The sequence below is a fragment of the Microtus ochrogaster genome, chromosome 17 (assembly GCF_000317375.1).
Source record: "Microtus ochrogaster isolate Prairie Vole_2 chromosome 17, MicOch1.0, whole genome shotgun sequence".
Classification (NCBI taxonomy): Eukaryota; Metazoa; Chordata; class Mammalia; order Rodentia; family Cricetidae; genus Microtus; species Microtus ochrogaster.
In genome coordinates this window covers 32,947,421-32,957,435 of record NC_022019.1, presented here as the reverse complement: position 1 = coordinate 32,957,435, position 10,015 = coordinate 32,947,421, and the positions used below count along the sequence as shown (strand labels likewise).

General features: G+C 49.1%; 1 protein-coding gene across 2 annotated transcripts in view; it reads right to left on the bottom strand.

Annotated features, from left to right (window-relative positions):
• Farp1 (FERM, ARH/RhoGEF and pleckstrin domain protein 1) overlaps window positions 1-10,015 on the bottom strand; it is a 227,591-nt gene that overhangs the window by 23,256 nt on the left and 194,320 nt on the right. The window contains exons 14-15 of one of the 2 annotated variants that reach the window (XM_013349331.2): window positions 2,784-2,941; window positions 999-1,088 (exon numbers count right to left, since the gene is read on the bottom strand). In XM_013349331.2, the coding sequence (XP_013204785.1) occupies window positions 999-1,088; window positions 2,784-2,941 (248 nt within the window). Of the gene's footprint in view, window positions 1-998; window positions 1,089-2,783; window positions 2,972-10,015 lie in introns of both variants that reach the window. The other variant, XM_005355684.2, reaches the window with a different exon arrangement.

Sequence of the window (10,015 nt, the reverse complement as noted above, 5' to 3'; positions counted from 1 at the left end):
CCCCCCCTCCACTCCAGGACTGTCACAGGCGGGGGCAGGCCTTCCCGATTCCCCCCAGCCCCCTCTGACGGGAAAAGAGTCTATCTCTTTCTGACTGCTCTCTCCAATGGTTCCCCAAGGCTTGTTCAAGCCGGGGCTGAATTCCTCAATGAGCAACTACTTGAACCAAGTCCCCTCTCAGGCCAGCTCACTAGGGAACCGTGAGTTCGGGGTCATTGGTTACTCTTTGCTCATCCCATAAGGAGCTGCCCCGCCCACTCCTTCATAAAAATGTTGGGCATGGGGTGGCACAAACTACTGTCCACAGTCACACATGTCACCAACAAGAGTGGGAACCGGGTCCCAGTATTTGCAAAGCACCAAACACAAACCTCATCCCAACCGTGTGGATGTCCCTCTTTATGGGCTATAAAATCATGGGGTCCAAGTGCCCAGGAGCCCCCAGCTTGGCTCCTGAGACTGGACAGGCCAGACGACAGCAGTCAGGGCACAACTTACTATAAAGACAACCCGAAGTCTCCCTCAAGCAAACACGATCAGTTACAGACGATGACCAAAACCCAGAAGATAGCAGACTGTCTACTTCTCAGTTTCCTCTGCTTCAGGAACATCTTTCCTATGCGCTCACAAACCACCATCATAATATTTTTAAGAGATAATTCCAAATTAAATATACAATTGGTGGGCTGGAGACATGGCTCAGAGGGTAAGAGCACCGGTTGCTCTTCCAGAGGTCCTGAGTTCAATTCCCAGCAACCACATGGTGGCTCACAACCATCTGTAATGAGATCTGGTGCCTTCCTTGCCAGCAGCACATTGTATGCTTAATAAATATTTAAAAATAAATAAATAAATATACAATTGGCATTGATTGCCATGACCATGATCAGGATCTGCAATCCTTGCAGTCAGGAAACCTAACTCTTCGGTGCCCACGCCTCTCCCAGCACGGGAGCTGAGAACTAGTTTAACTGCCGTAGAGGAAGAGCTGTACACACCGAAGCGATGACCTCGAGGTCCTTCAGGTACGTTCGCTCAGTGGTGGACACTTCCTTAGCAATGAAGTAGGCCTTGTCGGTCGGGAATCTCTGCAAAATCCAGAAGAGAAGAAGACTGAGCAGTCACGTTTGGGTGGCAGTCTCTGAGGATGCCCTGATGGAAGACGGTGGTTCCCTGACAGGTAAATAACGGGTAGGGCCCTTGTTAGCTACAATCAAGTCTAAAGCTTACTTCCCTGTGTGTGTGAGATGTGGGATGTCCTTCTCTATGTGGGTTGCTTTTATTAGTTAATGAATGAAGCTCCTTTGGCCCATGGCAGGGCAGAATACAGCCAGGCTGGAAGAGATCTATAGAGAGAGTAGTTGGAGTCAAAGCAGATGCAGAGGCCATGTAGCTTCCCAAAAAGCAAGAGGTCACAAACCACGAGCCTCGTGGCAAAATATAAAATACTAGAAATGGGTAACTGTGATATGTAAGAGTTAGCTAGAAATACACCTAAGCTATTGGCCAAACAGTGTTGTAATTAACATAGTCTGTGTGATTATTTGGGTCTGTGCAGCCAGGAAATTAACAAAGTCTCTGTTCACATGGGCGTGTGCTGGGGGAGCAGGCTAAAAGATGGCTTTCGATATATAAATAGTAGCATCAGCTAGAGGACCCTAACTAACCAGGCAAGGGTTACACAATCTCCAAGGAAACTCAGCCATGAGAAATCAGCATCCCGAGACCTGGTGCCATGAGCTGTGGTTGAGGTGTTACAAGGAGGCATTTGCAGTCAATGTCAGTGGCTGGATCAGAAGGAGATGGGGATTGGCTCCCTGGTGCCTGGGACTCATATGGGCAGAGCAACCCAAAGCGGGCCACTATTCATGTCTTGTTTTTTCCTTAAGCAGTAAGTAAAAGGAAACCTTGGCAAGTGTCGTGGTATTTTGTTTGTAATCTAATTAGTCTTGCCTGAAGATCAGAGAAGTAGAGTCGTCAATCACTGGAGAGTTCTTACCTCTAACAATGATCAGACCAAAGGAATGATCCTCTCTCTCTACTAACCCCCAGACTGCATCTGTCGAGCTCCTGTCTCCTCCTACTTTATATTCCCCCCTCTGCCCAGCCACGTCCCTCCTCTCCACCTTCCTAGTGCTGGGATTAAAGTCGTGGGATGCCAAGTGCTGGGATCACCTTTGTGTAAGCTCCATTTCTCTTTTAGACAAATTCAATCTCGTGTAGCCCAGGGTGGCCTTGAACTCACAGAGATCCATCTGCCCCTGTCTCCCAAGTGCTGGGATTAAAGGTGTGCGCCACCACTGCCCGACCTCTATGGCTAACTAGTGGCTTAGCTCTGCACTCTGATCTTCAGGCAAGCTTTATTTGCTAGAGCACAAACAAATACCACTGCAGACAAGTCTGGGGGTATTCATGTTCACAGCACTGTCATACACAATAGCAACATACGAGATGAATAAAAGCTGCACCCCGAGGGCTGGGTCAACAAAGTGTGCTCCATCTGCACGATAGCTCCAGCCACGTGAAAGGAGGCATTCTGATCCACGCCACAGAACAGGGATGGACCCCAAGGACGTGAAAGAAGCCGGTCAGAAACAGACAGCTGTGGTGAGCAGTCTGGGTGGGTTGTCAAGGAATGGGGAATTATTAGTCGACAAGACAGGTTTTTTTTGGGGGGCTATGAAAACGGAGTCCTGGTGGTCCTGGGGCAGCTGTATATTGAAAGCTGGCATGGTTTACATTGTGGTTATTGTCTAAACCCCCCCCCCACCACGGATCTGCACCTTTCGCCGGCCCTCTTCCTCGTCATCGGTCCTCGGGCACACTTGGTCGTTCAGGAGCGGGCTGACCAAGGGGGAGGCCTGCTTGGTGTCGGGACTCAGGTTGGGAGACAAGGTCGCGTTGGTCGGGGCAACTCCTCCCTGTGAGTTGATGGACAGTTCTGAAAGGTGAGGACTGCCAGTCAGGGAGCCTGTGCGGGGGGGGAGAAGTTTTAAAAGAAAAAGAGTAATTCCTTCTGGGCAACCGTCACTTGTGTAAATCTCAGAACATGGCTACCACATGACAAACGCAAGGCACTGCTAAGTTTCCCGCCCTCTATGTTGTAGCTGCCTTGAGAGGAAGGGTACCCGGAGTCCACCTCACTCAATGCAGCCCCAGTTACGTAATTAAAGATAAGACAGAGACCTGTGCACAGGTCACAATTAAGGGCGCTTAACAGCATAGCACATGCCTATTTTTATCTCGTAACTACCACTTCTGCTTCTAGAAACTACTCCAGGGAGTCGTGGGATCTACGTCACGGGGAGACACAGAAAGAATGCTTTAGCACTAAGCTAACAGGCATCTAAGCAGCTGGTACTCAGGACAGGGCCACATCTGGTGACAAGGCGTCACAGCTAACAGAGGTCAAGCAGCTAAATTCCCCACGCTACAGAGAACAGAAGCAAGCTCGTGTACCTGCTTGTGATGTCACTCCATGTCTGCTACTGATTGGGACAGAAACACTAGCATTACACGCAACGGTGGTCATTTAAAGACGCAAGCTGGAGATGCCATTAGCACAGTTTCCCTTTGTGAATCAGAAGTGACAGGCCGTAAGTTAGTCCTCTAGAAAGGATATCGTGTTAAACAACAGGAAAACGCAGGTTACCTAGTACAGACAGTCGCAGATGTTACACACGGGACCGCTCAACCCTTTGGGGCTACGTGAGGTGTTTCAGAGCACACTTCTAAGTTGTGGATCCAGACCTGACGTATTGGTAATTCTGATGCAGAGTCGACCCTGGGTGAATGAAGGCAGTGCCTGCCCCCACGTTCACTTCTGATCCAGCGCTCCTTGCTACCCACTACTTGGTTAAGGATCTCCACAGGAAAGAGTTTTCTGGGAATATCCTCATGCCCCTGACACCATTTCCCCCCTCTTTAGTTGTTCGTGTGGATTCTGGAAGTACAGGATACAGCAGCCTAGAGCGGCTACTGCAGGGCGGCAGTGACTGTGGTCCCAGCAGGCACAAATCATGAGGAAATCACCGCATCTCCCCTGCTCCCAGGTTTGTCCGTGAATGACATCACCCACACAGAGGTGAGGAGCCACTGCCCCCAGAAAACAACAAAAAGCAGCTGCCATGGCTACTGACAGCTGGTCAGTGATCCTTGGAAAACAGGATTAGAGAAGGTGAAGGCTTGCAGAAGTCTGAATTAAAAAAAAAAAAACAAAAAACCTCACATTTTGAATAAACCTCACTGAAATAAAGTCCTGGTGTTAGATAAAGTCCCCATCACCCCCACACACCACCAGATCCCAGAAATCCCGGAGAAAAAGGCCAGAAATCACTTCACAAATGTCAATTTTATTGACACTAGTGCACAACTGCATACAATGGTTAGGAAAGAATGGAACTTGTTAAATAGAAATAGTGACACACTGGAATTGCAATTGTTTCAAGATACTACACTACCCTCTTAAAAAAAATTCACAGAAAAAATGTTACCACTATAAATAGAAGTTAGAAAAGCAAAAATTCTGGCAGTCTGTGTCAGATGGAAACACCCCATGCATTTGTGAGAGGCAGAGAGTCACTGAATTTTCCTCCAGTCACCTAGTTACGTGTGGGGCTTACCGTCAGCTTGCGAGATCGGGTGGGCCTGGGGCTGCAGGGCGTACAGAGAGAGGTGGAGCCAAGGATAAAGAGTTGTTAGAAAGCTGGCTTCAGATGGGGCAGGCTGCGAGGAGACAGTTACCAGCATGCTGTGGACAGCTTCCAGTGACAGAGAGCAAGCTGCCACGCGGAGGAGAGATAAAGTGCACACATTCAGAGACAACCACATCCACCCTCCACAGGTGAAAGGGGCGTCCCCTGGCTAAGCTCCCCCTTGAACGCTTGCAAGTTAGCTGACCGGGCAGATTGGAAGCCTAAGGCCACGGACGGGTTCCTGGAGAGGTGACCTGACAACTTCTAAAGAAGAGAGTTGGTTAGATCTGGAAGAATTCCCATTGGATAGGATGATGGAAGGCCGGACATGGATGCTCTGGTCATCCAAGGTACAGATAAAGTTGGCACAGCTCAGGTCTGTCCACAGGGTTCTACACACGCAGCCTAACCACATCTGATCATCTGATTTATAGGCGCAGTCTGGGGTAGTTAGTTCCCTTTTCCCAAGAGGAAGAGTGCGGGGTGTGTAAGCCGCCAGACCAAGACTTGGAGGAACACGGACACTCTGTCCTAGGAATCCACCAGCAAGGCTAGGAAGGAGAAGGCCCAAGTTTCTGCAGTTCAGCTTCACAAATACCAGCTGGACCTATGGAGACGAGAGGTTTTGAAACTTTCCAAGTGTCTTAGGGCCCCAAGAAGAAGTCACTGCTCGCCACTCGGCAACCAATGAGATATGCTGACAAGAGCAATTGGTGAGTCATTACAATTCCCTTATTGACCTCGGGACAGGATGCTGACAACCGTCTGTGTCCAGAAGCAGGCGTGAAGGGTTTGTCTAAAGCAAGCCATAGTTCAAGGTTACACAGAGCTAGTGCTGCGGCTACACAGAATTGGTTTTTGGATGAAGTTGCCCACGTTTCCTGGGGAAGGATTAACAAAGCTTGTTCAGCCTGCTGTCTGTTTGGAAGGCACAGTCCCAGGGGGTGGGAGCAGGGAGAAGAAACACAGGATCCATCTTCACCCTTCCTTGCTCAGTGCAATGACTGAGCTTGGGCTTATTTTTTCTCCCAAATGACTTTTCTCTGATAACAAATGGACATAAGGTAAATTTCTTATCAGTGAGCTACAGGCAAATACATCCACAGGGCCCTCTGAGGAAGTGCCTGGACATTAAGGCAAAAGGTGGGAAGAAGTTTAAATATATTAGGGAAAAGATCAATTGCTCACTAAACCTCTGGAAATTTTGAATGGCTTAAGAACGATTTTTCCCTTACTTCTAAAAGTTGCCCTGCATTATCTTAGGCACCAGGGCCAGTAACTCTCAAGCCCCTGTATCTCCCAACCATTTTATTTCTTCTCGCACTCATCTGGATGAAGAGGTCTGAGTTTATGTCATCCCCAGTGGACAGCAACCCCAGCCAAAAGCGCTCTTGAGGCGTGCAGTTCCGGCAATTGCCTTTTCAAATCTCCTTAAATGGACACTTCGCCGCCCCACAAGTAATTATGTGACTTCAAATTAGCCCTGCTATATTTATGGATTTCAATCTATCACCCAGCTCACAGCCTGCCTTTATAGCTTTATCGTTTTCATTTAGAATACATTCATAATTCTTTTCCTGGCCTACGGGGAGGCTGAGCTCAGAGTCTCGGGACAGGCTCTTCATCAGAAGAGATGAAATAAATGGCCGTGGGCAGAAGAGGGGTAGAGGCTTCTAGAAGTGAGCCAGCTTCCTGCCTGTCCCCTCTGAGGACTGGGCACAAGCTTCCCTTTGACCATCGACATCTTCAGCTGTGCCAAGGCCTTATAAACAAACTTACCCAATCCTGGGAAGGAGGGGGGCAGGTAGTTTAAAAATGGCATTTCAAATACTTGTAGACCTGTCCTGTCTTGTAAATGGTCAATAAGCTGATTAATGTCTAAGTTTTAACTTGATAGGGTTTTGTGTGTTTTTCCTGTAAAAGACAAGTAGAAAATCTCACATTTTAAAAGCTAGAACCTCACCATTTGTTAGGCACTGAAAATGAGAACGTGAATGGCCATATAATTTCTACTTTCAATTTCCTCACTATTCCCTCAGATAAACTTACTTCTTTTCCAAGTTTCTAGATCCTATGATTCTTCCTCTCTTGTTCATGACTCTAAAATAGTTTACCTAGGTACCCAGAGTATGTCAGAGGCATGCGTAGGAAAGACAGCAAAAAATTCAGGGCTCTTTTAAAACCCACAACCTCTCGCTAAAAGAGAAGATAACAGAACCTCACTGGAGGTGGCCGATTCAGAGAGCTCACCATCACACTGAATCAGAGATGGCTTGAGGTGACATCACGTCCCTCCATGGGAATAGCTAGCACTAGCTGCTGAAACAAGGTTCCCACGTGAAAAATCAGAGCAGCTGACCAAGGCTAGAGAGTATCCTCTTCTTGATACCTTAGGTGGCTGGGAGTAAGTGACACGTACCACTCAGACCCAGTGTCTTAAGGAAAACAGCTAAGCATCTTGTCACACTTTACTATCAAGCCATTCAGAAAAGCAACGGGGACGCAGTGATGCCTGACTTGCAGAAAAATCGAGAGAAATGTCACTAAGGGTCAAATGGCAGCGGATGCACATGGCTGTTCTTACTTATACAGCAAAGACATAGGAGAAGTCCTGCTTTGTTTCAAGATGGCAGGGAACTGGTGGCGCTGTTTGGGATGAGGAACACGGAGCCTCGTACCAATAAAAAAAATTACCATCGTGTATGAAGGACAAAGATTCAGCCATCAGTGGGAAGGAACAATTACAGTTTTTTGTTTGTTTTTGTTTTACAGCAAGATGCCTGTTAGAACAAGGTTATAAGGCCTCGAGTTTAGATTAACATGAGATATTAATACCATGCAAACAGTTTACATGAGTTTGGCCTTCCATGCTTGGTCACCAAACTCATGCTTCTCAGAGCCAACAAAGAGCTTCCTGGTGATAGAATCCATGCTGTGCCAAGGCAGCGCGCTGGCCCGCAGCGCAGAGGGCAGGCAGAGTGCATCCGTGCGAGCATGCAGTGAGGGTGCCCGCTGACAGGACGAGGGGCTTACCCGCTGGAGAAGCCGCAGCCCACACTCTACTCCCTCCCGACAAAGTCGGTCCACACAAGGGTCTCACTCCCATTGAGAACACGGAAGTCTGTGTCCTCTGTCGGTCAGCTGTGTGAGCCCCCAGTGCAAGCTGCTGTCAGGGATGCGCTCTGCTCCAGTGACATCCGTCCCCCTTTACAGCAATCCTGTTCTCTTTCAAGGGCTGGCCCCACCCCCACAGCTACCCCTGTAAGGAGAGGAGGAGGCCACAAGTCTGCCTGCCTTCTCCCAGCACCCTGATGAACATCTTTCTGTCTGCCATCGAGTGAGCAGGATTGCTGTGTTCTAGAAGAAATGAGTATTCCAGGTACAAACTGGTATTTAAGCAGGGTTTTGGGCTGTTTTAAAGAAAGGACATCAAACAGTGCTCCAACAATGCAGGGGACAGAAGGTACGCCATGCTCCGAGGATCAAGACAGAACGTTGAAGAGAAAGGTTTCTCCCCCAGGTAGGTACATGCCGGCAAAACACTGTGTACAATGGACAATGGGAAGAAGGTTTTCTCAGATTTATTAAACAAATGACAAAAATGAGAACGAAGTCCCCAGCCTTTCTACTTGAGGATTGATCCAGTGCATTAGAAAATTTTAATACAGCATATCATTAGCTCGAGGATTAAGTGCACATACAGAGAGAACAGGAGGAAACTGGGTTAAAAACATGGGCCAAGCTCTTGAGAGTTGGTTAGTTAGGCCTGCAGCAGCTGCCCAAGGCAAGAGGAGGTGAGAGCAAGGGGTGGCCCCTTATCCACTCTGGGTGCTTCTGGAGAGAGAGGCTGCTCATCCTTAATAACTGAAGGACTAAGTGTGGCCTTCCTGGAATCCCACAGGCAGAGGGGTCAAAGGAGCTACAGGTGCCGTTGCTCATCTGTGAGTGACGACAGATGGGCCAGCACTGCACCACACACTCCTAAGTGAACTTCTAATGTGTGCTACTTGAGAGCCAGCTGACCCAACATAGACTCGAAGCCTCAGAGCTCCCTGTACCCTGCGTGCTCCACGCCCACTCCAGTCTCTGATGTGTCCTGCTCCGTTCTGCAGTTTTCCACTGCCCTTCCGCATCCTGAACCGGCTCTGCCTGGCCCCAGCAGGAGGCTCAAGTGTCTCCTGGCACCAGCTCCCGCAAGCATCACTAGCTTGGCTCCGTCAAGCTAACCTTTCCAACCCCATCCCAATCATGCTAGATCAGGTTTCCCAGGCCAACAGCTGAGCTTCAATCCTCCTGCCGTCTGGAGCCATCGCAGAGCAACCAACCTGACCGAGAGCCCTCATGAAGAAATGTAAGCGCTGCCTTCCATGGGGAGTTACCGTCCAATACCACAAGAGGGATGCAGGGGAGCCCCCTTTCAGGCTATGCTGGGAGGCCAGCATGGGCTCGGTGTAGTCATCCTGAAGAAAGGAAAGCCTAGGCTCTTTGGAGAGTTCGCCTCCCTGGCTTCTGGTCAGGGGTTTAATTGTTTGCATGGAGAGAAACAGTTCCTGTGTGACAGGCTTCACCGATGGCCTTCTGGGAGTGCTATGCTGCTCATGCCTAAGGACCCACACCCTTCCCTGCCCCTGCCACAGCTGGCCCACGTACAAACCCACACTTTCAACCCTTGCTGCCAGGAGACACACGGAAGTCTCCCTAGGTTCCTAAAGGAAGAACCACACAGCTTTCTGTCCTATCCATAAGGATCTTTGCTCCGTGTCTGAACTATTAGGAAACTTTAAAAATGCTTTTCACTGTTACCTCTTTAAGAGAAAACTGATACTAAGTGGCGTGCTAACTGTGGTCAGAATGTCAGGACTTCCTGCTAACAACCAGCACCTGGTAGTTCGTCACCAGAGAACTGACTTCCCTGTCTGACGTTTCAGCTGATCCCACGGAAAGGGGCGGATTAAACTAACAAGAGCAGTGCCAGTCACTGCTCGGAGAAGCCAGCGCCCCACTGGTCATGCCTTTCCCTCTGTGTGTTCATCTGGGTTTGGCCAATGTGAAGCCATAGTCTGTTCTTCAAAGATCAAAGGGACTGGCTCAATTATCAGGACATTTATGAAAACTCCTGCATTTCATTTTCAGAATGTGCAGCAACAACAGACAGACTGGAGCCAGGCCATGGGGTGAAGGCCAGCCCTGAGGGATACAGAGGAACAATGAGAGAGGGAGGCGGGGAAAGGAGAGGGAGGGAGGGAGGGAGAGAGAGAGAGGGAGAGAGGGAGAGGAGGGAAAGGGAAAGAGAGAGAGAGGGAGGGAGGGAAGAGAGGGAG